General features: G+C 45.6%; 2 protein-coding genes across 11 annotated transcripts in view; one reads left to right on the top strand and one right to left on the bottom strand.

Moving 5' to 3' along the window:
* Nucleotides 1–5,553, top strand: part of CAB39L (calcium binding protein 39 like) — a 62,496-nt gene extending 56,943 nt beyond the window's left edge. For all 9 annotated transcript variants that reach the window (XM_084505124.1, XM_084505126.1, XM_084505123.1 and 6 more), the window contains one exon: nucleotides 3,641–5,553. In XM_084505124.1, the coding sequence (XP_084361250.1) occupies nucleotides 3,641–3,820 (180 nt within the window). In that variant the 3' untranslated portion in view covers nucleotides 3,821–5,553. The remainder of the gene's footprint in view (nucleotides 1–3,640) is intronic.
* A 4,369-nt stretch (nucleotides 5,554–9,922) lies between these two features.
* Nucleotides 9,923–24,904, bottom strand: CDADC1 (cytidine and dCMP deaminase domain containing 1; the record flags this gene model as incomplete). 2 transcript variants are annotated; one of them, XM_084494812.1, is made up of 9 exons in its annotated part: nucleotides 9,923–12,652; nucleotides 13,928–13,988; nucleotides 14,615–14,804; nucleotides 15,352–15,521; nucleotides 16,587–16,636; nucleotides 18,691–19,269; nucleotides 20,082–20,259; nucleotides 21,795–21,889; nucleotides 24,765–24,904. In XM_084494812.1, 9 exons carry the CDS (start codon nucleotides 24,889–24,891, stop codon nucleotides 12,579–12,581), a joined length of 1,524 nt encoding a protein of 507 aa, XP_084350938.1. In that variant the 3' UTR covers nucleotides 9,923–12,578. The 2 variants fall into 2 exon arrangements, with proteins under 2 accessions (XP_084350938.1, XP_084350939.1); XM_084494813.1 differs by lacking the exon at nucleotides 24,765–24,904 and having other exon boundaries at nucleotides 21,795–21,896.
* Nucleotides 24,905–27,000: the final 2,096 nt, after the last annotated feature.

Raw genomic sequence — 27,000 nt, forward strand, 5'->3', positions numbered from 1 at the left:
AGGGATGTAATCCTCCCATGGTGGATTTGTGACAGTTTTTAGTGGAGCCTGCTGTGAGCTTGCCTGAAGGGGAAAGCACAGCTTTACACGAACGCAGAGCAGGTCATCCTTTGACCTAATGCATTTACAAATAAAAGCTAATAACGAGCCCTCTTGGCTTTCACATAAACAAATTAGCTTATTTTGAGGAAAACACCCCGGAGTGGTGAATCAGGATTATGTAACTTTCTTGTTCTTAAGCAGACATTTAGCAAGATATATTTTACTGTTTAAAACTAAAAATAGACCGGGTACACTGTGTTTTGTGACCTTAGCTTAATTTTTCCGTTCTCTTCCCTGCACATTGCAGAGCAACCTCTCGCTCTGCAAATGGTCTCAGATAATTTGACCGTACTGACAGCTTCCTCTTGATAGGAAGCTGAACCCAAGTGTGTGTGGATGTGTCTGTCCTCTCCGCCTATTAAGCTGGAGAGTTTGTAGGGCAAGAAATGCAAAGCATGACAGTACAAGCAACGTGAACCGTGAGGCACTTCTGTCTGCAGTTTCCTGCCACAGTAAGATTGTGCTTGACCCCAAATGAAGTCTTAAAATATTCAGGGTATCCAAGACCTGTTCTGCTGGAGTCCCAGAAGATGGTGGTTGCTGGTCATTAATTGTAAGGAAACAAGGTCAGATTCTCTAATCAAGCAATTTTGGTATTTGTTTGGGGAGGAAAAAAAAAAAAAAACAACACAGCGTATGACTTTTAATGCAGAAGAGAGCAAGAGGCAACTTTGGGCAACTTTTTCTGAGTTGATTTTCATTCCAGGCCTTTTAAAAATATTCACAAAACGGAACTGTGCTGAAACGGCTATTTTTAGAGTAGGAATTTTAATACAAGCGCTCTCTTTATTTTGTGTCTCTCTCTCTCATATATCAGAATTAAGTGTACTCTAGGACACACAATCTTTTATAGCAAAACCATGGGTGAAACGGACTTTCTGTGAAGTGTTTTAGCTGAAGTTAAAATTCATTTCAGTAAAAATGTTCCAGCTAGCATTAGCAATGATTTCTATTTACAGAGAGCTGCAAAAGAGACTTGTGAATACGGGGCGCTCTTTTTTAACCACAAAATGTTCTGGTGGTCCTAATCCTGGCCTTTTGTGGATCTGATCAGTTGATACTTGCAGAACTTATTTTGTTTGCTTAGCTGAAGCATTGAATAACATTTCAGGAATTTTCTGGGCCTTTAACGTTCTCTCTTTACAAGTCCCTTTTGACAATGAGCAAGACTGGCAGTCAAGATGATCTTTGTTTGGATGTTCAGTCTGACAGTTTTGCAAGGGGATGATAGTAATCTATAAATAATCGAGCCGGAAGATAAACAGGATGTGATGTCTTCTATTAAACTAGATCCTTTAATTATTTACTACGGTAATACCAGTTGCAGAACCAGCACGAAATGCTGGCATTTACTAGGTTTATCGCCAAAACCTTTGTTATGTTTGCTGACCAGATGGGTTTTTACAAGAAGAATTATGCAGATTTGTTGATTTTTGAGAGTCAGCCTTTCATTATCTTTGTAACGAGGCCTAATGCTTGCTGAAGGAAGATGTCCTTCACCTTCCTTCATGGAGATGCCCTTCAGGATCAGGCCTTCTGTAATACATCCCAAAAGGTCACAGAGGAGGAACCGAACTCCAGAATGAAAACCTTGCAGCAAAGCTTTGTAATGGATGTTTTCCTCATCCCGGCCTTCAGGCTCATGTTCTGCTTTTCTCAAAGGAAGCTGGTCCACAGGACTTGGGGCTTGCCACGTCCCCAAGCCCTAGAAGGATCAGCACGATGGCCTCCTGTGGGTCAGCGTGTGGGGCTGCTGGAGCTGAGAGCGTGAGCTGCCGCAGTCTCAGCCAGAGCCAAGCACTCATACCCATGAGACTTCAAGATCCATATTCCCTAGATAAGGCACAGAGTCGAAAGCTGTCAAGTACATTCAGATTTACATTCCCAAACCCTTTGTTTCTCAGACTGAGGGGAAACAATGGAGCGGTAGCAGAATATCGAAGTTATTTGCAAGGGAAGGGGTATTGCTTTCAAATGTAGCAGGCAGTGATAGAATAATTAGCTACTGACAGTCCATCAAGCATAGTGAGAGCTGGGAATTGGACACCCCATGGGCTCGCAAATATGTGTCCCTGGCAAGGTGTTACGTTTTGAAGGCTTGGAGCATCGTGCAGGAAAGCTGTTATCGTAGGGTGGCTGCTCTGAAGGGACTCTTGAAGAGTTCGGGCTATGGGTGCTACTGTTGTGAATTTTTAGGGTGACATGTAGGCATAAATACACATATATATGTAAATATATATATATTTAAGATGATAGCTCAAGGTAATCAAAGAAAGGTGATGTAGAGGCCTGTGCAGGGGGCGTGAATAACTGGGGATGTTCCACCACCATAGGGACCGTGGCCTGGCCACACAGAGCACAGTGTGTGCGTGTTCCCCCTCACGTAACACTGTGATTACATGATGTATCCCAGCTTTTCACGTGGCCAAAATCGCAGGGAGGAGAAACCTGCAGAGGAGCCCCAGGTCTGGAGCAAGCAGCCCCGGGGCTGGGCCGAGCGCTCGGCCGGACAAAATGCCATTCAGCGCTGTCAGCAGATGTTTGTTTTTACTCTGGTTTGAACAGGCTTGGAGGGAAACTGGCCGCTTTCCAGTCCTGTCCATCCTTAATTTCTTCTCGTCGGGTAGAGAATAACTCGAGTTATTTATGTCGTTGCACAAGCGCTCAGGCGCTGTTTTGTTTGACCAGCCATGGCAACCTCAGCCCAGGCCAGATGTGGGAACTCCTCCTGTGGTGGCCAGGGGGTGCAATGTATGTGTTCCCTCTGCCTGGTGTCCTCACAGCCCCACTCTCTGTGGTGTCCTGAGCTCCCTGGGCAGAGCCCATCACCGCTGGCTTGGAGTTTCCTGCGTAAGGCAGAGAAAATGTTAAAGAAACAGCACGTGGGGTTGTGTTCCCAGCTGGAAGGCCGGGGCTGGAGGTTTTAGGTTTTACAAGAGGAAAAACCAAGGCACAGCTAGGCTTAGCCTTTAAAGTCGCTGTGTGACAAGACCAGTAAGCCCACAGGGACTGGCGAGCATCTGAGCCTCACATCACCTCCCTGCTCCGGAGCTGGATGCGCCCCGGCGCTGCTGTGCCTGCTGCTGTAAATTTCCACGCTCCCGTGGATGGATTAGGCCGGGGGAAGCGAAGCCTCTGACGTATCTCCCAAACCAAAACAAAGCTGGCAGGTCTAATTTTAGGCCTGGTTTAGTATGGAAATGATATCAGACCTGACACAAAGCCTTTCCGTTCTCCTGATAATTAATTTATGCGTAGTAAGTGCTGCGTGTGGGAGAGGCTGGGAATTGATAGCCCGCTCTCAACAGCTGCGTTTGCAATCAAATACTTGATCAACAAAGAAGCAAAAATAAGGGGAAACGATGCCACACGCAGGCACGGCTTTGCTCAGGTTGCTGTTGAACCAACGTGTTTGTAACTCCTCTCCCCGTGCCCTGGGACAAGAGAATAACTTGTGGCAATATTGTGTGTGACTGATTGTTCCTCTCTCTCTTTCTCTTTTCTCTCTCTGCCGTGCCTGGTTTTGTTTGCATGTTAGGTTTTTGTGGCCAGTCCAAACAAAACACAGCCCATCGTGGAGATCCTGTTGAAAAACCAACCCAAGCTAATTGAGTTTCTGAGCAATTTCCAGAAAGAAAGGACGGATGACGAACAGTTCACTGATGAGAAGAACTACCTGATTAAGCAAATCCGAGACTTGAAAAAGCCAACAGCTTGAAGAACTCCACTCGTTTTCCACTGTAGGCATTAATCTCATCTGTTAAGTTCCTACGTGTCCCTTAAACACCACGATAGTGCTTGAGAAGGCACAAGTGCCTGTTTTTGTTGTGTTGTTTTTTTTTTTTTTAATTTTGTCTTTGTTCCTAGATGTCAGGAGTATAGGGGTTTTACATGGAAACTAAAAAAAAAAATAAATACAAAACCTAGAATAATATATTATTTTTAATCAAGACTATAATTATTTATGTCAGTTTAGAACCTGTTTGTAATAGAAGCTGGTTTGACAGATTTCTCTGTTTGTGCTCAAGGAGGACGAACCTATTTTGCTTAACTTTATCGGCAAACCTGAGCTGTTGGTGAGTGCACAAAGTAGGTCTTCTGAGGACTAATGCTCTTCCTTTGCACCTGTAGTTGTGACTTTGGTTTAGTGCTGCACACACACAAGACTGTGAAAGAGTACATTTGTCTCTGGAGTTAGCTGCAGTTAGAGATTCTGTTCTTTAGTCAAAACAGCAGGAGATTAAACGCAGTGAAGATCACATTTTCGCTTTATTTTTTTGTTCTTTCATCTTTAAGTTTTTCTTTACCCTAGATCAGAGGTTTTCTATTCAGTCTGCGCTAGGGAAGTGGACGAAGACATCAGCCAGCTGAGCTGTTTCTGCCAGCCTCCTGTTTTCCTGCACATGATCTACCTGGTGCTAGGGCACAGGCTGTTCCCTCTGGTTCATGGCCAGGCTGATGGACCACGTAGTCACCAGTGGGAGGAAGGCAAGAGCATCCCCTCCCTCTGTCAGGGCCCGTGTGGCATTGCTAATAAAACGCTCCTGCTCCTACTAAACCCAGCAAGAAGCCTGTCCCCAGTCTCGGTGCGTGGTGGCCAGAGCTGTGTGGTTGAACCCCACCAAGCGTTGAGCCCTGGCACTGCCGTGGGTCACGGGCTCGTCCTTTGTGCTTCCTGGTGCTGGGAGTGCTTTGGCCAACATTTTTACATCTGGGTGTTGAAAAGAAGGCTCCCGATTATAAATGGCCTCAGCCTGAGCCACCTAAGTGGCCCCTGGAGCCATTCGGGGGCTGCACGTGCTCTCAAAGCTGAGAGCATTTATTGGGTACCTAAATCAGGTTTAGCATCCCTAGGCACCTCAGGCTGCTTCGTGGCTGGTGTTTTCTGTCCTTGTTCATTCAGGTGTGAATTCGGGTTCCGTGGTAGGTTTCAGAAGGGAAATCATTGCACTGCTCACGTTTTAAGTTTAATAAGCTCTGCGGTCCAAACAGTGTTTCCCAGGGGTGTTTGAACAGTTTTTTGTGTGTCTTTTGTATTCTAGTGGGGGAAATGAAAATGTTACTCTGATGCTTTATTGGGAAGTGGAGTTTGAGAGCAGGGAGTGGAAATTTCTTGAGTTTTTCTTGACAGCCTAAGTTCTGAGTTTTCCTGTTTGTTATGAGGCAGTTATCTAGCTAAAGCTATAGCTAACGCTTCAGGTAAAAAGGTGAAACTGAACTGTAAAAACAGAACAAGACTTTTTCCTTCGTAAAGCGGTTGTATATTGGGGTGACTGATGCTTTAATTTATGCGCTTTAGAAAAGAAATGAAACTGAACAGATTGTAGAGTCACTTTTTTGGTTTATTTTATTTTTTTCAGATGTCAGATATACACAAAAAATGTACATCTTAGTTGCCTGGAATTTAAAAAGAAAATATTTACAAGCTATTAAAGGCATGATTACTGATTACCCGTTATTTCTATTTGTTATTTTTTTCCCTCTTGCCTTTCGGGATAGCGGCACTGCGTGGTGCTAAATTCCCTCTCTCCTTTGCCAAGCGGTTTCAGCAGACGGAGAGAGACAGATGAGCACTTTCTTCAGAGCTCATCCATCCCCACTGCGAGCATCGCAACTGCAGCCCTTGCTGGCAGGGGGCCTGGCAGCCCAGGCTGCCGTCCAGCTTCGCCTGCCTGTGGCCTTCACCCCTGGTGCTATCAGAGGAATGCTCGCTGCTCGATAAGGGAGTATCTCCAGAGCAGCAGTCCTCGGAGCTAGCTGCTCTGATCCTCTGAGATCTGGAGCCCGAAGCCGAAGGGTGGGACCCATCTCCAGGGCTGGATTAATGCAGAGGCACGTGGCCATTGCCTCAGCCTCTGGAGTTGCAAAGCATCAGGCTTCCAGCCTGCGCTTGGAAAAAGTGCCTAACGGTGTGTTTGTGGGGAATGCCTCCGTGTGACAGCGTGAGTGGGACCTGTGCAGAGGTGCCCAAAGTGTCAGCCTTACCCAGGAGTAAGGGGCAAGGAGGGCTTGTGGAAAAGGTGTGTGTGTTTGTACATGCAGCTGAATGAGAGAGGAAAAGGGGTGGGCTTGCAGTGAAGTGATGTGTCAGGCTCCGTGTGGCTTATCATAAAAAAAAAAAAGCTGCTCCCGAAGCAAATGTTGCCAACGCGCCCTAGTTAATTGAGTCTTCCCCAAGCTCAGCTTGCGTAGCTCCTTCAAAGAAGAAAAAGAATTGGTGAAGATGAAACGAGGCACCACAATAATATTTCACAGCTGGTGGGAACGCATCCCTAATTAAATGCAAATGAGGTCTTTTCTAATACAACTCCGAAGTAAAGACAGAAATTCCCATTTCCTTCAGCTCATTCAGCCAAGGCTTCTCTTCTGCCTTGGCAGCTGCTCCCACCAGGAACTCGACGATTTCTCTGAAATTAGCAGCTGGGGGAGCTGCGTGGCTGCAGGACAACGTTCAGCAGTGTGAGGATGGGGAAGACGATGGCTGTCCAGGGAGGGAAGGATGCTGGAGGAAGCGTGGGCTGCAGCCTCTCAAACAAACCCAGTCCCCACCCAGCATCGGGGGGGTTGGGTTTTACGAGTGAATCCCTGCCAACAGGCCGCGTCCGCTCCTGCACGCGAAGCCGTCCTTGACACAGCAGGGTGCCAGGAATCTCTGAAGCGTCATTTTCTGTCCCAGGATTCGGGCAGCTTGTGCTGCAAAGAAAAATCTGATAGGGATGGGATGAGGCCTGTTTCGTAGCTGTGACAGATCTGAACTGGCCAGTTGGTATCTGTGTCAGCCAGCCCTCCTGACTCGTGGTCCTGCGCCTCAGGCCTGCCTCCCGCTGGCTCCTCTTTCCAGGAATGTGACAGGAAGAAAACCAAGGAAACCACCAAAACCCTTCCCTGGGGCACACGCTGTGAGTGACTTTGCAAAGCCACGACAAAAATCACCTCTTCCATCTTCAAGATCACCCAGAGGGGGTTGCCCTGGCACTAACACCCCCTGAGCCGTGTGCTGGGGCCAGGCACCCCCAGCACGTTGAGGTTTTAGAAGCAGAACCAGCACCTCACCACCAAGCTTACAGGTAGGAGCAAAGCCCTTTGGCTGCAGGCAGTATGACAGGAGCCAGTTTAATCACAGCACCATCGCCCAGCTCCTTGTAGTTAAAGAAACAAAAAAACACCAACTGGCCAGTGCAGCTCTCCTGGGGAGAGCTAGCAGGCTGCCGATGAATGGAGCGTTTCTTCTGAGGGCACACAGATGACAGGAACACGTCCTGCGGGCCACGAAAGCGCCTTGCTCAACTCTTCCCAACAGAGGCCCTTTATTTCCAAATTGCCGGGTACCTCCACTAACGCACAGCACTGTGCTCCGTGGCACAGCTGGCTTGACAAGGGCTTGGAAGGGATTAAAAAAAATAAATGCCCTCGTCAAAGCCGAGCCCGTTGCATCTGCTCGGAGCCCTGCGCAAACACGCAGCCGAGGTGAGCGTTTCAGCAGGCAGCATGGCCCTGCCCGGGCAGGGAGCAAACAAAACGTCAGGGAGGCGGTCAGATGCCCGCTGGCTCTGCGTGTAGGGCAAGCGGGAGCCTCCCTGCTTTAAAGCTGGGTGTGGGGAAAAATGATATTCGCAGAGGGCCTCGCCTTGCGCCCCAAGGAGTGTCAAGGGCAGAGCCGCAATTAGCTCATGGGATGGAGCAGGTTCGTGTTGTGGGCTGGCCGCAGTGGCTCGTGCTGCCTGTCAAAAGGGGAAAGGAAGGAGACAACAGGGACAGGACTGAAAGCCACGCTTCCCAGGGGATGTCAGGCAAGGGAGGGAGACATCAGTCTGTTCAACAAGCCCAGCTCTCTGGGTAGTGCCCCTTCTGGCCACGCAGCCAGGAGCTTCTGCTGGTTTTTGCTTCCTCCTGATAAATCTGCCTTGCCCCACGCTTGGCTGTGGGCAGGTGAATGTCCTGGCACGCGTGCTGTTTTAAAGACATCTTTCAGGCCTTTCTGAAAGGCCACTGGGAAGGAGGAAAATGTATCAATGCTGGCCTTCATGAGACACATCCCCAAGGCCTGGCTTTTGCTAAAGCTTTTGAAATACTTCATGGTTCCTCCAGGCTTCTTTAACCTTTTTTTTTTTTTTTCGCCAAGTTAGAAATTTAGCTGCCCTGGGGGAAAGCTTACTGGCAAAGGAGTGAGGTGACCTCACCAGAGCTAAATGAAGGATAATTGAGCAATGAAGGTAAAGGAAAAACACAGGCAGACCATGAAGGCTTTGTTTGTGTCAATGAGCCTCTCTAGCTGCAGTGAGCGGCATGGTGCAGAAGTAACCGGCTGTGTTATGGCTGGAACAGACAGAAATGATCCCTTCAATGGTGGTGGGAGTTCAGTGGTCCTGAGACCTGCAGGACACCATCCCGCGATGAGGAGGAGTCTGGCTCCTCGGCAAAACGAAGCAGAAAATTTCAGGTACAAACCCATCCTTGTCAGCACGCAGGAGATAAATGCCGCGCCACAAAACACCGCAGGGAAGAGCCGTGCTCAGCCCTTCCCTCTGCGTGTCTCTCCCTAGCCCAAACACGGCTCAGCCTGTGTGGCAGCCGTGCCAGCCTCACTTCTTCCCTCATCACATCTACGGCTTTTGTGACGAGTCCCAGCACACCTTCGCCTTTCGCTGTCTGAATGGGGAGCCGTGGGGGATTTATTTGGGGTGTCTGCAACACCGTGCACGGCAAAGCCCCGCCCGCCCCCCTACCGGGCCGGGCCGCTGGCGGTGCCCGCAGAGCCGCGGCCCTGGGCGGGCTCCGGGCCCGGCCTCACCGCGCTGCGAGGCCCCGCGGGCGCTGCCCTCTGCTGGCTGCGCCGGGCCCCACCAGAAATTTGGTGGAGCAGCTCCTTGCTGCCACAGGGTTTTGTCTCCAAGACGCCCCAGAGGCAGACAGCGGTGCTCTGAGTTTCTAGGGAGCGTTTTGTCACGCTCCCACTGTGCTTCTAGATGCTCAGAGCTATGCCCTCTTCCATCCCTTCCAGCCAAGCAACTCCCTGAGGCAGCTCTTACTCTCCCAAGGATGGGATTAATGTCCTTTAAGGCTGAGGCTGGGACGAGGTCTGCAGGCAGAGCAGAGGGTGGCGATGCAGCTCCACAAAGAGCTGTGACTGCAGGAGCAAGCACAGCACCCGGCCAGTAAAGGGCGTGCGCGTTTCAAAGCACTCTGTAGTGCTTCTAATAAACCAAAGCACTTAAAAATACACTTCAGTACTTACTGAATTTATTAGCCGAAAACACGTTTTGCTGTAAGGCAAATAATTAACAGAGGAGCTCTGTAACTCTCAGTCAAGAAGCCAAATTGCTACTGGTAGTTAATACCTGCAATTGAAACGACCGCTCCGGCATGGACGGAATAGACCCAAAATGCATAATGGAAATTTCATACATATATAAAATATATAACTTCTAGATTTGGTAATTTTAAATACAGTTTTCTTTTTAAGTAAGAAACAAACACCCTAGAGTTCATTTGCAAGACAAGCACTGCAGGAGATGCCCAGTCCTCCCATGCCTCTCTCAGGTAAGCAGATGAAGTGCACGGCAGCGCCTACGGGGCCTGGGGGCTGAGAGAAACCCCACTCACATTCTTCCTAGTGGTCAGGATAAAGACACTACTTTGCAATCCCAGCAAGAAGTAAAGTAGTTTTTCACCGATAATCAGAGAAATCTGTGAACCTCTGGAGGGATTTGTAGAAAGATGGCATGACAGACAGTCCGACTTCCAAGCCTTCAGCCTTAAAAGCAGCTCCAAGTTTCACAGAAAGCTTTGTACAAAAATAACTTTTTAAAAAAAAAATCAATAAAAAGTAAAGGTAAAATCTTAACTCCTCATGAAGTACAGGCTACCAGCAGCATTCACCGCAGTGTAGTTATTTAATGCAATGTAGGATATTTGATGGGTATCTTGATTTACCTCTCCTTGCACCCAGGCCACCTACAACCTTTTGGGGACTTTTCAATTTCAGCTTTTCCTGCACAGATACAGACTTCTTTATGTACTTTGATACCAGTTGACTGATCAGTATAAACATGAAGGGCTTTAAATCTGCACCTGTTTTTTTCCCTGCCTCTACCTCAAGTAGAAAAGCACTGCCAATGGATTATAGAAACAAAGTTTCAGGGAATAGGGTGGATTTTTTTTTACTTTAATCTGGACAGTGTTCTTTCAATCTGTAGGAAAAGCCAAGAGTAATTACTCTAACACAAGATGCTTACAAGAAGTGGAAAGAAAAAATATGCCAAAGTAAAAATATTCATGATTTAAAACTGACTATAAAGACAATCTTGCTTATGAAACACCAACATTACCCAATTTTAACCTCATATGGAAGTTGCAAGCAATGGAACTGTATTCCTTGATGAGAGGAAAAAAAACCAAACTAGAACTATTTCTGAGGTTTGTACAACACCCAGAACAGTAACTTAATCCCCAGTCTGAAAACTGGATCTACACTGCACTCTGCATCTGATAGGTGAGGCACAGACCTCTTGCAGTGAGATCTGCTGGCCCTAAACTAAGGTCAGGATCCCAGTTCTGCATTTTAGACCAGAAGACCTGGTGGTAATTCAGTTCTAGTGAAGCAGCAGTTCCGTTACTTCCTCATGAGCTACTGTGCAAACACACTTTTTTCAGTATGATGCAAAAAAAAAAAAAAAAAAAAAAAAAAAAAAAAAAAAAAAAAAAGGATTGCACCTTCCTTCCTTCCTTCAGTTGACAAACAGGGTTGTGTTTTCCTCCTTCAGTAGCGCTATCTGCTCCTGGGAAATGAAGCTGTACGCACCCTGCTCAGCAGGGCAGCGGTGGTGCAGGTCAAACACTTGCCTGGTGAGATTTCTGCTGCTAACAGCACGCACCTCACTCCTCCAGCAGCCGCAGAGTGGTCTTCAGTTTAACTAGACTGAAGGAAACAGCAGCTTCTCCAGCTTCAGTGAGAGCAAATTGTCATAGCAGTAAGAGGATACACAGTAAGCACTGCCCTGTTCTGGTATGGAGTTACAATGTGGGCTGTGAGGAATCACAGCTCCTCGGTGCAGTTCCGAGCACCAAGAACTGAACCTTAAAATATGGGAGCAGTAGCCAGACTGGGTGTGAGCAAACTACCTCTTATTAATGCCACGTTAATGCCACTATGCGCACTGTCTAATCACAGCTTTGCTATCCAAAGCCTACAAGTAAAACCAGAAACTGCAGCAGCATCTTAGAACGCGATTCCCCTTTCAGGGTTTTGAGGAGGGCAACAAAGACAGACAAGATGCGTGGAAGAACTGGGATGAGGCTGTTTGCACGTCTTACCAGTAGCAGCATGAAAAAGGTTTAAGGCATTTGTACTTGAGAGCTCAGCAGAGGAGTGAACAGAAAGTCCTGGGACATCTGCTACAGCAGCTAGAGGTCACATTCATAGCAGCAAACAGCTGAGAGTAGGGAGAGCGACCTCTCAAAAGGTTCTAGGGGTAAAAACTCCCTATTCCAGTTATCTGTTCCCTACGCAGCACCCCTCAAAGGTAGCAACAACACAAGGCTGCATGAAACCAGCTATTTTAACATCACCTCCTCATGTAGACAGTGAAGAGACTGGCACCTGAAAAGATTTGGCCTGTTCCACTGGTACAGATCACCCTGTCTAAGGAACAACAGGACCTCTGGCTCTTTATCCGTGCCTCGAGTCCTAGATGCCCGTTAGAGAAACTTAACAGAAACTAAACACCAGCAATCTTCACATAGTACGCCTGGGCCAGCGATACACGTACAGCCAAAATTTTTCAGGCCTGTATCCAGAAGCTGGGAAAAAGAAAACCTAGTCTAGGTCTAGATTAATTCAGATGGGATGCACTTGAGGAAGCACGCAGAACACAGCAGCAGCACAAGTACCACAGAACAAACCAGCCGTGCTGCTATGGTAGCTGGAAGAAGTTATGTTTGAGAGACAAGCTTCATCTCCAAATCACTCGTCTAGCAACCATTTCCATCCCAGTGGCAGTGTCTCCACCATACAAGCTGACTGAGAGGCAAAAGCCACTTTCAGGGATTAGAAATAATTACTAGCGATGATTTATCTACCATTTTCTAGGAGATTCCCTTGAGTATTCTACTTATGTCTGCATTCTGATAACCCAGAATGTAGGAATTCATCCCCTCAATCCATACACCAAGCAAGGAGATAACTCTTTTATTACTCCTCCAACCTACCACCAATGAACCTTCAGTATTTTTTTATGCATTAACAATGATTTGCCACCCAATTACTTTCATAGAAAATACAAGCAGCATTTTTTTTCCCCAGGAACTTGTAAATTAAAAAGACCTTCAGGTAATTCTGTAAAACATTTAAGACATCATAAATAAACTTATTCTAAAAATCACCTTCCGAACAATAAATAAAACTCTTTGTTATTTGAAAGTGCAAACAGGCTGCATTATAAAAAATAAAGAGCAAGACTGCAGAAGTGCTGAATTATTCAATAGTGACCAAGACACAGTTTCTTGTTTTGGTGCTGCTGGTCATCTACTGATTTTGTTTTCTGGACTCCATCTAAAGGAAAAAGAAAAGGTAAATATGTTAATACAATAGTAAGCATAGTCTAAATACTCAACAGGTACAGGCACACTGGAATGACACTGGGTCCCATATAGGGATCATGCAATAATCATAGCAAGAGAAACCTATTACGGAAAGAGAGCAAATTCAAACAGTTTAGTGTTGAAACCGCGAGCATACCATCCTAAAGAAAACATTGTTAGAAAAATGAAGCCTGCTAAAGGTTGTCAAACAGAAGTACCACAGGATGAATCTCCAGCTGAAAACCATTAGCAGAGAGAGGGACAAACACGCCCTGACATTAGGCAGTTATTACTAATGCCATAAACACCACCCTGAACCTTCCCTCCCCATTCCTTGCCGTGACCCATAAGGAAATAGCTAACAGAAAGACTTCACTAACCTAGCTCACTATGTTAGGAATTAGCTTCTAGGTGGTGGCTATTCATGTGCTACAAAAACCACCTGCAGTCTTGTTTATGCTCCCAGCATGGTACTCAATGCTTTGAGCAACTACCAGCTCCCTATCTTTATGCTCCACATCTTTCTGCTTGAGGCACACAAATTATTTAGCTTATTTTTCCACATTATTGTCCCCTCTGACTGAGAAACATTTTAAGGACTGGTGGCTGGCAGTAGGTGCAAGAGGTAGGCCCCTTCTGTAGCACAACAAGGCCTCAGTGCACCTCTCATCTAAACCCTGTTTTCAGAAGGTAACAGCTCCAGTTCTAAAGGGGTGCAGGTAGACGAGGATTTTGTGACCTGTGCCCCAGCTATCATCAAAACTAACAAAAACTGAAGAAAAAAAGCATATAAATAAATATTCATTGGAAAACACTGATGTAGATTCTGCTTCATAGTAAGATAAGCACTGGAATGTCTTGCACAGCATATTTAAATGACTTGGAATAGTCCAACTCTTAAAAAAAAAAAAAAAAAGGCACACCAGGTCCCTTAAAGTCTTCATAGAAAACAATATAAAACATGATAAAGTAGTCTGAAATGATCTCAGTGCAGAAGAGCATATTGCTGTTCCTAATAATAGCATTACGAGATTTTGTACTGCATGCGAGTGCCAAGCATTTGCTAAAACCAGCTCATATTTTTAACTTACCATTAGTTCATCTACTCAAGAAGTTCAGAGCAGTGTTCGCAGCAAAATTTAACTAACTGAAATCAATCCCCAGAGGAATTCAGGTTTGTTTAAAACTTGATCTCGCTTACTATTTCAGTCATAAAACACATTAATGAAAATAAAAACCCACTTACTTTCCCTGGTCATGGGATCGTGGAATTCAAGGGCATTAGCGTGAAATGGATTTAGTTGCCACTGGTAAAAGAAGAAGAAAAAGTTTACTTATTCCAGAAGACAGACGAAAGAGCAAGGGGAGGAAGAAGTACCCTCCAGCCCTCCACTGTGAGGTGAGGAAAGAAGGGTTCCCCCTCAAACACACGCCTCCTTTGAGGATAAAAAGGTGTTAAGAGGTGTGTGGCCATTTATTCCCTTGAGAAGTGGAAGCAAGCCACCAGTGCTGCAGCTTGGCACAGTGAGCACCCTGAGCACAGGTGCATTACCCACCTCCAAAACCCAGCACAGCTCTTCCAGGAGCTGCTGGCAGGGCCTATCAAGGCACACAACCATCTCCCACACCAGCTGCCCGCCTGTGACAGGGCTCGAGGAGGACTTCAGAGCGTTAAGACACCACATCGATCAGCAGCAACAAGTCAGAGGGCGATCTGGAAGGAAATTACCTCCCAGAAAACAGGCGCCCTCGGCCTCGCCATCTGGCAGATGGCACAGCGCTCCTCCCAGGAGGCCTGCCACAGCAACCTCTCGATTGCACTCGCACGTGATTCAGCAGCACAAGGAAACACTCCTCCACCCTGGCTGCAGCTGACCGCTCCCGCTGCCCTCCCTCCCTGTATTTGTAGCATGCAGTACGTCCAGACACTTACGGTAAATTTGGTTACACCCTCAAGCTCACCAAACTTCATATACGATATGTCTGCTTTCTTTTTGCCAGCATCAACATCTCCTGCGTAGATTTGCTTGATACCAGCCCCTTTGATTAACGGGACACATTCATCGCAAGGACATTTGGTCACAAATATCATGCTTCTCTCATCTGGCTTTATTTCTCGGCACCTACAAAGAGGCAGAGAACAGAATTTCAGAAGTTACATCTTGAGAGTTTTGGATGGTGACAACAGGAACAAGTAAAGAAGGGTTGTGTTAATATCTACACACAGAAGCAGCTAATTTGTGGTCGTGTGCATGGGTACACAGTGACATCTGGTTCGTTTTTACTACCAGTGAATGAAACACCCCTCCTGCATTTCCATGCGTATTTCATATCATGTTGGAAGCCTCAACAATTGCCACGCTTCTGTATTTCAGTTTATAGCATGGTCCTGGCAGGAACCATAGACAGTGACGTGTATCTGCCACATATTGAACATGTGAATATCCTTCTGTGAATCATCGCAGTGAATATCCTTTTGAAACAAAGTCCACTTGGATTCTGTCTGCAGCAACCCCAGAGCTGTGCCTGTGCACACCCAAGTTCTGCATCATAGGCATACGACCAGACTGTGACCACAACCCACACTTTATCACAATGACATCCTGCTTTTGTCATGGAATTGTTTCTGAACTCTTCCTTTCTTTCCTGTTGTAAAATCAAACCCGTTACCTGAACGTCAAGGCGTTCTGCTCAGCATGGATAATGTATCTGAACTTTCTGATCTCCCGATCCTTTTGTTTGTCGTCCATGTGTGGAAAATCGGCATATTCGGACCCAACAGGAAAGGCGTTGTAACCACAGCCTACAAAATACATTGCTCCTGTTCCGTCACAGCTTCTCTGCAACAGCAAGCAAATCATCACATTTGGTGACGTTTCGACCCAGTACTCAGTCAAATAGTTGTGCAATATATGCTTTCCCATTTTGTTTAGTATGCAAATATTATCAGCTCATGCCAAGTTACAGCTGATAAAAGAAAACTCAGCTCCTGCTAGCTCCATGGAGCTTTTCCATTAAGCTCCACGGGAGCCACACAGGCAAACTGCAACGCCACGGACAACACACTGCACCAGGCGTTCCTTTTATCAAGGAACAAGGAGTCTGAAGGATTTAGCCATAAAGATTCTGCAATGTGCAAAATTAAAGAAAGGTGGAGCCAGTCCCTGATGTGCCAGGGACTGTTTCACCTGCCTGTGAACTGATGCAGTGACCAGTGGGTGGACAAAGTAGCAAGGTAGCAATCAGTGATTGAAATAAGAACAAGAAACAAAACTGCAATAAGCACTTGATGACAGAATTGGTAAAAAAAACAAAACAAAACAAAACAACCACCAAGATGTTAGAAGAATACATTGCAGTTCCATGAAGAATGAGGTTTTCTGGACTGGTAACATGTGTAATGAGACACAAAAAGAAATAAAATCGATATATTTAGATGGGAAAAAGCACTCTAATGGTATTTGCAGAAAAATATCACTTTGATTCAAAAGGGAACCTGCTGAAGTCAGTACAGCAGTTCAACTGCATCAAACATCCCCAGGCTATGATTGCTGTGAGACCTCTCCAACAGAGGAGAGCAGACAGCTGGGAAGAAACTTCATAGCTGGAACACCTGGAGTATTTGACAACAACTAGGGAAGCAAGCACACTAAAAAGTCAGGCAGAAACATCGTGGCAGGGTTTTCTTTCTGTGGTGCTTTATCACTTTCCTTCATCTTGACAGGATAGCAGTGAAAAATCTTTAGCTTAGTTACCAAACAACGAGAAGGGCAAGCTTTCTATAGCACCCTACATGTACGTGTGTTTATACACAGGTGCATTTTTCAAAGTAAAATAACAAGCTCAAGGCAGATACAAGCGTATGAATGATGAGTGCAAGAAGAGGCAGCTTGTGCAGTACTTACTGATTTTTCTTCTGCCCAAATAATAGCTCCAACTCCTGTCTTATGATCCTCTAAAACACAACATTTTAGCAGTGAGTAACAAATAAGGTACTTCTACGTTATGTACACATTAATATATGATGTCCTAGAGTAAGGAATTACCTTCATTGTTTTGTGGACAGGAGAAAAGAATGCGGAAAGAGTGAGAGCTGCAAAGTCACACGAGTCTACTGGCAATGCTGGGTGTGCTCGAAGTGCAAGGCCAGCCTTTCTAAGGCTTTGCCAAGTACATCTGTCCACAAATGCTGAGTAGCAACCAATATATGTGTATCAGTAAGAAAATGTGCCAAGAATCCATGCAGACAGGCACGATGATCCGAGATAGAAACCCAATAAAACCACTTCTCATATTTATTACTTAACTGCTGCCACTCCCTACATTTACGGTTCTGTAGTCTGAACTCCTATCAAAATGAGCTTTATTTTATACCCAATTGAGAGGCAAAATGTTAACACTCAGATTTTTGGGGGATGTTTCCTATCATTACCATGGGAAAACTGGAACAGAACTTTCCATTACGTGACTTGGAAGACTTTTATGGATCTTTTAAACCTTCCCCAGTCGGTATTAAGGAGAGTCTTGACCATTTAAAACAACGTATCAAGGTCAAAAAAATATATATTTCAGGCTTCTCGTGATGAATACTGTAGATTACACTGTTTCAATTAACAATTTTCCATCATCCTTGGTATCACTACCACACACAATCACTCAAAAAGGGTTTTCTCCTGCCAAATATAGGTTTTATGAGGGCTGACTTTATTTATATTCTACACATTTATTAGTTATTGATACATAGTAACCCAGCATAGAAAATATCTTTTGATCTTGCTTTTGTTACATGCATCTGCATGGTAATGTCAAGCAGGAGGGTTGCTACTGATTTTAATTTCATAGAGAATTAGTGTTTCATTATGGGATTAATATGGAATAAGTGTTTGCTCTAAAAACAAACATGAGTTCAGGATGAAAAGCAGAGATAAAACTGAAGTTTGCTGCACCAAGGTACTCAACAGGTAGTCAAGCTTGGTCAGTCTATCTTGGTCTCTAAGCAACTGTACAAAAACCTCACAGCTGGTTCCATGCAACCTCTGAATTACTTCTAAAAACCCAATCTCCTCTACAACTTCTGGTAACTACAGCTGTGAGCAGTAACCAAAAAAAAACACAAACAAAAACCACCAAACAAACCAAAAAAACACCCTAGTAAGGTTCCAAAATGTGAAAACTCACCCTTGATAAAAATAACAAGATTTGAAAATAAAAGATTTGAAAAAGTCAAGAGGCACATTATTCAGCATCTAACCTGATGGGGAATTAGTTTTGCTTTAAGTATGTACTATTTATTTTTTACAAGGATTTAAAAAGGTAACTACTCTTTCTGGATTAAAAAAATCACTAAAGAGTATCATCAAAATTTAAGTCTTCATATTAAGAAGTCTCTGGAAGAACTTTCCAGTTTGCTGCCTTGCTACACAGACAGAATAAAGTACCCAACAAAATTAATATGCATCACAAGGCAGTCCCAAACTATGCCTCACCCCAAAAGCCTGTGTAACAAAACCCCAGAAGCTTTGCAGAGAAAAACCCTGTCAGATATATAACCAAATTCATTAATAAAACTAAACTAGGAAATTTAACATTTAGTATTTAATGCCCTACTCAAGGATGTATTATTCCATTGCTCTTTTCTGAAGAAGTGTATGCAATATGCTTAAACTTTGGGGACAGTCTTCTGAAATGTCTGTAAAAAGAGCTACTTAAGAAGAATTTAAAAGTTACTGTGCTGCATTTTCAGATAGGTGTTGGCAGGCTTTGCTAGTGGGCATGTGAGATCCCTGCATTGATTTTTCTCTTGGAAAAGCTCAGTGCTTTCACACCTAGTACTATGTTCCCCCGTGGAGTTTCTACAGCTGCTGCTGCTCCTGCCTCATGGGTGTAGGAACGGAAGCACGCGCCAATTCAGCAGCTTGCTCAAGGAAGTATTTGGAGGAAACTAGACTGAAATCAGGAACTCACTCTGCTCACAAGACCCGGTCCTCTGCCACTACTGCGAGAACTCACCTGTGCGGTACGCGAGTAGCCGGGCTTGTATCATGCAGTGCCTCGCAATTTCTTGGGGCAAACCCTGATGGTGAGTTTCATTTGCCGGCTGCGAGTCCGTGCTGTAAAACCCAAAGCAACCAAAGACAGGGACGCTGGCAGCCACTGTGGCCAAGACCAAGACGAGATCCTTCATGTTTTGCCTGAGGTTGCTGAAGTAGGGATTTTCACAGAGGTTCTCCAGCCCTATTGTCATCAGTATTTGCTTGTGCGTTTCCTCATTTGAAATCAGGAATAAGCTTTCGTACTCCTTTATTTTCTCTTGCCTACACGCGGTGTAAAAGTCAGTATTAAAGTCAGGCTGCAATTTTGCTATTTTCTGAATAAAATCCAACTTGGTGGAAGTTTCTTCAATGAACTGCACCATGTAGCATACTAAGGGCTGAAGCAGCACGCACACCCGAGCACGACTATTGGACTTGAGGCGTTCCACCGCTTTGGCATCTAGCTTTGCATCGTCAGTCGTCATGGGATTGGAAGCCTCGTTCTGCAAGCTGATTTCAGGATCGGCAGGCCAGTAGGAAATCCTGTTCACCCCAGCTGCAAGAGAAGATAATGCAGCAAAAGGAGCCACTTAGGTAGAGTGCAACACAAACCTTATAGTCAACACACTATTGCCTAACCCTGTTTTTACTCCTTCAAGACCCCGAGTGGTGCTTAAGGTGTCTGGGCAGTAAGAATGCTATCAGATGTCAGCATCAAGAGCTTATCCAACTTGATAATCAGGACACAGACAAAAACTGGAATTTCCTAAGCTCTTCGTGGCAGCCTAAGTTTACATCTTGCCTGCAAGAGATACGTTACCACCACACACAAAAAGTTAGCACTAAGAGAAGCTGCTCCTGAGATCCAAACCCAAAACTTACAGATGGGCTGTACCAGCAGATCCCATTTCAGGAAGAGAATTATCTGACCTGCTTTTATCTCACTTGGAAAAAAGGAAGCCTTAAAGTACTCCCTGTGATTTCTGCTCAAAAATACAGTGTTGCCACTAACATGCAACAAGAGGGCAAGGAAAAAATGCAGGAATCCCTAGTAATCAGACTTTGGGTCGTTCTTGGGAAGTACACCAGGTATGTGAGAATCTCCATGCTGCATCCCACAGGAGAGAGAACCATCACCAGTGTTAGTCGCACAAACAAACGGGGTCTCATTAGCAAACACTTAGTACCTTGACCTTCAGGGAATGCACATTCAATACCGTTTGCAGATTGTGGCAAATTTCAGCGCAGGCTTACACAAGTTAGCAACCAGCACTCACATCTGTGACAATCCAAAGAGAAAACAGGCTTTCTGATACCACCAATCGCAAGGGTAACTCTTCCCCCTGCTATCATGCAGTCGTTGCTTACCGTTTACAATCATTTTTAAACAAGTCGCACACGGTTTTCTGGAAAAATAGAGATCACAGTTTTTAAGTCTTGAGCCGTGTTTAATGAGTGCAATCTGGCCAGCGTGCAAGTCAGTACTGGAACAATGAAGACCAATAATCGTCATGTTTTTCACCACAACTAGCCCACTCTTCTTTACCTACAGAAAAAAAATGCATTATTATTATTATCATTATTATAATAATTATTTTTAGCATCAAGCCCACTGGGATATTACAGCTCTTCCTTGGGTAACTCTAATCAACCAGGAACAAAGCATACTCCTCCTCAGTACAAATTTGATATCAACCATTAAATAAATCTGTTATATTTTCACTACACAGTGGTGGTTTCTACATGAGTCTTTTAATATCTGAGTGCTGTGCCCCTGCCAAACTTCATATCAAGGCCTGTTGTAAATTTCTGAATTTGTTGGTCATTGTTTTGCTCACTGCAAAACCCAGGAGATGCACAGAGAATTCAGTCAACTATAACTGAAATCCCCTCTGAATCATTCAGCATCTAAAAGGGTTGATGAGTTTAAATTCGTTCTTAACCTTGATCATCCTGGGATCCAGTTGCTTCTCTAGTTTTATTTCAGTCTCCATTTATAGAAATAAATCATGGTTCTAAAGAAGTTTCCATGGAAAACGTCTGCATATCACAGACAAGAGCTCTTACATCTGGATTCCCATGTGCTGTGAGGAAACTGAACGCTGGCTAGTTTGATGAAGCTGGTGAAACAGATCTCATTATGCAGTCCAGCTGCTACCAGAACACTTGTCTGTAAATTATTCAATTTCTTTGCAGTTACAGAGATGAGGCTGTACCAAAGCCCTACGTATAACCCATGTGCCATTCCTAACTGCATTACTAAATCTGAAACTGCATTTGAAGTCTGTATAGTGTTCGTCTCTCCCTCTTTCACAAAGACAGCAATCTAGTCTGGGACATACAACACTAAACTCTGAAAATTAGGTCTAATTGTCACTCAGATTATTTTCCTGTCTTTTCTTGTCCTGGTTGATACATGATCTTAGCACATGGGTCTGCTCTGCACGAAGCAGTAATCATTTTAAGGAACATCATAAGAACTCTGGTTACAAATGGAGACCCCCTGTTCCAGGACACCCTGAAAATACCCCTGTACTTTGACACGCAACTGGCAGCTACGTATGAGACACATTCTCAAGGATGATTTCTTTTGTCACTAATGTAGTCACCTAAAAGTTCTTATCAGCAACTGTTTTAAATAGTTCTGTGCACCTCCACTGCATAAGAAAACTCTTCTACAATCATCACCATGGTCATTTTAAAGATTCTCTCTACATCAGCAGCCACACTGATCTTAAAGTTATAATTAGTATAAAGTAGGAAATGCACAGTGTATGCCATACTTCTGGTGTAATGCTTTTCAAAGTTCTCCAGCAGCTTTTACTGATTGTTTCACCTGTTGGGGATATATCTTGCCTTTCAATTTATTTTTCAAAAACAAAACGTTATTTAACTGTTTTGCTATTCTTCTCCTTACACTGGGTTTTCTTCCAATTCTGAGAAATATTTGAAGAAAACTATCAGCTCTTTTTTTTTTCCTCCTTTCATCGATAATATAAAGAACAATTTAGTTAACTCACTGCAGGAGCTATTAGCATCTGTTCAGAAAGACCAATTAACAGTAAGCCTTGACATTTTTACCTGCGACTTCTTCTGTTGTTCGGCTGAAGGAAAGAGCTCCATCCAGAGACTGAACAAAGTAAAAAGATTGACCTTGGAAAGCCTTGGTATTTGACCTGTCATTAGAAGAAAAAAAATAATATTTATTAAAGAGCATAAAGAAAATTTAATGTTTTAATGACTAAGATACACAAGGGATGCTGAAGAGATGTCAGCAACCCTTCCAAGGTGGCACACCGGACTCCACGTTTCCTTCCTAAATTAGGATATGCCTGGAAGAATACAGCCAGAGCTAGAAGAGGCAAGATGTGACCAGGAAGCTGAGCAGTATCTTGTCTCTCTTTACCTTTAAGTTCTGAGATCCTAGTTCTTTCAGAAACATCCAAGCTTCTAGAAAGGAAAAACAAAACCGGCACAAGTTCTGTGTTTTAAAAATCCCCTCACTTTTCATAACCTAAGCTTTCAAGTTTCCTTTCTGTGTAATGATATGGAAGTGTTGAAAGCCGACATGCAGCAAGACTTTGTTTACAATGAGGGCTCTCATCATCTTCAGGGGCTTAATATACACATCTCACAACCACCAGCATGTTCTAACTGAGCTGGAAGGTGAACCAAAACCTTTCCACGGACACAAATAAAAGTTTTGAACAGTATTTTCCACCTCAGCTACTACAGAAGCTATTTTATCAACCACTTCTGCTGTTACAACATCTGAATCCACGCTGTCCTCTTCGGGAGGGTTGATGTCAACTCAGGGTGCTTGCACCTGGATGCAGAGATTGGATTTGTACGATGAGGACGTAAAGAAACTTTCACAGTAATTCAGTGAGTTAATCCTACTTGCAAGCAAAGGGCAAAAACCAAAGATCAGATCCCACAGAACTGCGTGTGCCCAAGTGAATCACACATGCTGACAGAAATCTGAGACTGATCTTGTGATTCAACTTCGGGCTCGGCACACAGAGAGCAAAACCATCCGAGCACCATCATGGGCTTACACTGACACCCTCTGCCAGGGCGGGCGAGGCATTGTGTAATCGTTCAGCTATACCAGCTAGGGAGAAACCCGCTTCTCAATTCTTATGGTCTGCTTAAATTTGGGTTAGATTTTCACCAAAAAAGAAAAAAAAGCCTCTTACTCAGGCTGTCAGTTCCAACTGAATAACCAGAGAGGCAGCAGAGAACCCTTCCTAACTGACCACGTTGTGCTATTTGGGGTCGCACCTACTCAAAACGGGGACAGTGCCCTGCGAGGCCCAGCACTCAGCACCACTGAGCGTCCCACAAACAGAGGAGGAAGCGCTGCGGGGCTCACTAACACTTACACCAGAAAGCTGCCGTGCCTCACGCTTGGCAAGAAGTTCATTAAGTCATGGAAAAAGCTCCAGTGCCTATGCCAGGGGCGCGTGCAGAGCTGTAATGATCACACATTCCTCCGCAGGTCTCATGAGTGCTGCTTGATAACGGTATCATTTTCATTTTTACCCTTTCCCACAAATGCTGATGGCGTTTTTGCAGAAGAGGAGAAGGCAGATGCAAGAACAGAATGAAGGAAAAGCATTTATTGAAGTACTTTTAGCATGGAAGAGATATAATCAGATACTAAGACTGTTTTGGTGGAGAGGGTTAGTTTAATGATATGGCTGTGAACCCAAACATTTAGGATGGCAGACAAACATACGCAACCCATGAAAAGGCACACCACTTTCAGACTGTATTTCTGCAGCATTTTCTCACTCAGGAGGAAGAACAAAATGACTAGGGATTTTGGAAAGCAGATCTAGTCCTGTCAGCAGCACCATCCGATGCCACGCTGCCTCCTTAGGCTGCCTGGCTCTGCTACCCCACAAACACTGCAAGGGGCACCCAGCCAGCCCCATCAGGCATGCTTGCTAGCAAGGTGCATGTGAAGATTTCTCCTCACTCATACTACAAACAAACGTTAAAGGTAGGTCTGCCAACTTGCATTTAAACAAGCAGGTTTTGTTTTCTTAAATGGGTATTTGGGTTCATTCTTGTTGCAAGCTACAGCAAGCAGCACAATTCGCGTCAACTCACGTCTACCACCATGTCTACTAAATTGGACTGCAATTTTCCAGACAGAGTAGATTTTAAATAAAATACAATGGAAACAAGTCCGAACTATTGTTTGGTGTTTTTTGGACCTAGTCTGAGTGTGACATGTTGTACACAAGGGAAACAAACCGAGGAATGTGCTGGTTCACCTCCCTGTTGTGAAATGACATAAACGTATAATGAGAAGCAGGAAGATATCGGGATGGAAAAGCAAAGAACTGTGGTCCGAGGTATGACGGAAATGTCTCCACATCTTTATTCATCTACAAGGCTAAAGGTTCCCTGAAGTTCAACAGAGTGAAGAGAAGGTTGATTAAAGCGGCCTGGAAACTTTTGGGACTGCTGAAGAAGGTAGCAGGGACCTTAGGGGACTTTTGATGAAGGGAGCAGGTGTCATGGGGGACTTCTGAGGGAGGTGGCAGGTACCTTGGGGACCTTTTGAAGGAGGTAGCAGGGGACTTTTGAAGATAGAAGAATTTAAAGCAACTACAGTGAGGCTCTTTGCTGCTGAGCACAAAGCCAGGCAGGCAGGGTGTGCTCCCTGAAGGTGCACCAAGCCCTCAGCCCCCCACCAAGCCCCTCTCACCCCTCAGGGGTGCGACTTTACCCCCACAGATTTGGGGTCCCGCTCCCTGGAGCCACACACAGCACCCCCAAGAGGGGTTAGCAAACCGGGAAGGGCAGCACCAGGAACCCCACAGCTCCTACAGGGGAGGCAGAAAGGCCTCTCCCGCGGGATGTGGCCGGGCTGTAAGGCTTGGTGCCGGCTGTAGGGCTCACCCCGCAGCCCCACAGCGCGGGCAGCCATTTTGCGAGCCCCCCCTCGCCGCCCGCAGCGCACGCCCCCTCCACACACACACACACACCCCGGGCTGAGCCTCCACACCGGCCGTGCTGCCGTGCAGCCCCGCTCACCGGCCATGCTGTCGGTCTGTGTGCTCGCCGCCCTCGCCCGCGGCCCCCCGGCCGCCCCCGCCGCCTCCTCCGCTCCGTGCATCGGTGCCGGTGCCGCCCGCTCCGTGCCCCCCCGGCCGGCCGCCATGGCCCCTCCCTCGGGGCCGCCATGGCAACCGCGGCTGACGGGCGGGCACCGCGGCTAATGGCGAGCCGGGGGCGGGGTGGAGGCGGAGGGGAGGAGTGTGGTGGAAAGGGCGGTGATGGCACCCAAAGGGGTTTTGACGTCCGAAAGGGGCTTGGGGTGCGAATGGGGAACCTCTTGCACCTTAATAAAGGTGTTGGTGGAAAATCGCGTCTGTTTTTGTCGCTCGTTCCTCAGTAGTGCCGCGTCCCCAAGCACCACGTCCAGCCTTGAACACCCCCAGGGACAGTGACTCCACCACCTCCTTGGGCAACTCGTCCCAGTGCCTGACTGCTCTTTCTGAGCAGAAATGTCTCCTCATTGCCAACCTGAACCTCCCCTGGCACAGCTTGAGGCCATTCCCTCTGGTCCTGTCACTGGTTACCTGTGAGCAGAGGCCGACCCCCAGCTCCCCACCCCTTCCCTTCAGGCAGCTGCAGAGAGCAATGAGGTCTCCCCTGAGCCTCCTCTTCCCCAGCCCAAACACCCCCAGCTCCCTCAGCTGCTCCTAACAGGACTTGTGCTCCAGGCCCTTCACCAGCTTCGTAGCCCTGCTCTGGACACGCTCCAGGGCCTCGATGTCCTTCTTGTAGTGAGGGGCCCAAAGCTGAACACAGCACTCCAGGTGCAGCCTCACCAGAGCTGAGCACAGGGGAACAATCTGGGGTTGTTACTTGGACTAACCAAGGCCCCAGAGAGAGAAGGGTGCAAAGAGAAACCCAAGAGGGTTGCAACATTGATTTGAGAGAATATATCCTTCTTGGATATCAGGTACTGGTGGTATTGGGCTCCTGGAGGATGAGCTGCTTTTACAGGAGCTGCCTGCCTTTGTTCATGGGCTAACACATTAGTGGAAATTAAATTAGAATCAACCCAGACTTCATATTTAGCATCTTTTCTATTATAGGGAAAATGACTTGTGATTAGCTGCATAATCCTTATTGATTCCAAAAGGGGCAACGGTATGTAGTAGCTTTGAAATTTTGCAACTTAATACAAGGGAGTTACTTCATTCCAAAAATATACAGTTATAAAGAAACGGTCATTGGTTTGTGAAGGAAACGTGAGTGCATCCCTGAAAGTGGTTGAGATATCAGTTAAAAGTACATAAAGTCTTATGGTCCCAGAAGGGATGTGGACAGAGTCTGGAGGGAAGAAAATGCAGAGAATCATTTATACATTGCAGTCATTAAAAATTAAATAATAAAACCATTTTCCAGGAAACAACTCTCAAAGAGAGGTTGTTCAGAAGGACTTTCTATGCGGGCTTTCAGTATCCACAAAAGATGCCCACCCAGACTTTTTGTCTCGTTTCTTTGAGTTAAATTTTTTTTGACAATGATGTGGAGAGGCGAAGAGCAGATAAGGTACTGGAAAGCAAATCTAAGGCATGGCTGAGGTGATGTTAATGCCCCTTAATTAGTTTACTACTTGGGTTTTCCATTCTTTTTCTCTGGCAAAGCACATGGCAAAGCACTCTGTTTAAAATATATATATATATATATATTTTTTTTTTTTTTCCTCTGGAAAATCTGAAAATGCAGCTAATTTTGACCTTTCCAGGAAAGTTAAATATGGAAACATTTCATGGAGGTCCTTCCCCACACTGAAGATGCTGGGCCTCAGCGGAGAAACAGTATCACCCTGTCTCAGAAGTTCTTGCCTCAATTTTTGGACTCTACCAGGAAAACTACAGCTAAAAAATGGTTGCGGAAGTCTTCTCCCCCTCAAAGTTATGTTTGTGGGTCCTTGAGCAAGGGCCATGTTTAGTTCCTTTGTACTTAGCTCAAATGTGGCTTAGTTGTATGTGGTACTTCACCCTCTTAAGTGTTTGTATGCTGCTATGGAAGCAGGAGAGGGGAAGCGAGAAGAAGCCAAAGCCTGCCATAATGCTTCATGCCTCTGCAAAAATAACAATCCTGGCTGCCTCATCCAGCGGCCAAAAGTAGAGTTTCAGAGTTCAGTGGTGTTTGTTTAACTTCGCAGGAGGCTGCTGCTCGCTGCGTGCTCGGGTGGGTCAGCCAGGCTGGAAGGAGCTCCCGGGAGCTCCCCGGCCGTGTGTGCTGCATGGCC

The sequence above is a fragment of the Aythya ferina genome, assembly GCF_964211825.1.
Source record: "Aythya ferina genome assembly, chromosome: 1".
Lineage (NCBI taxonomy): Eukaryota > Metazoa > Chordata > Aves > Anseriformes > Anatidae > Aythya > Aythya ferina.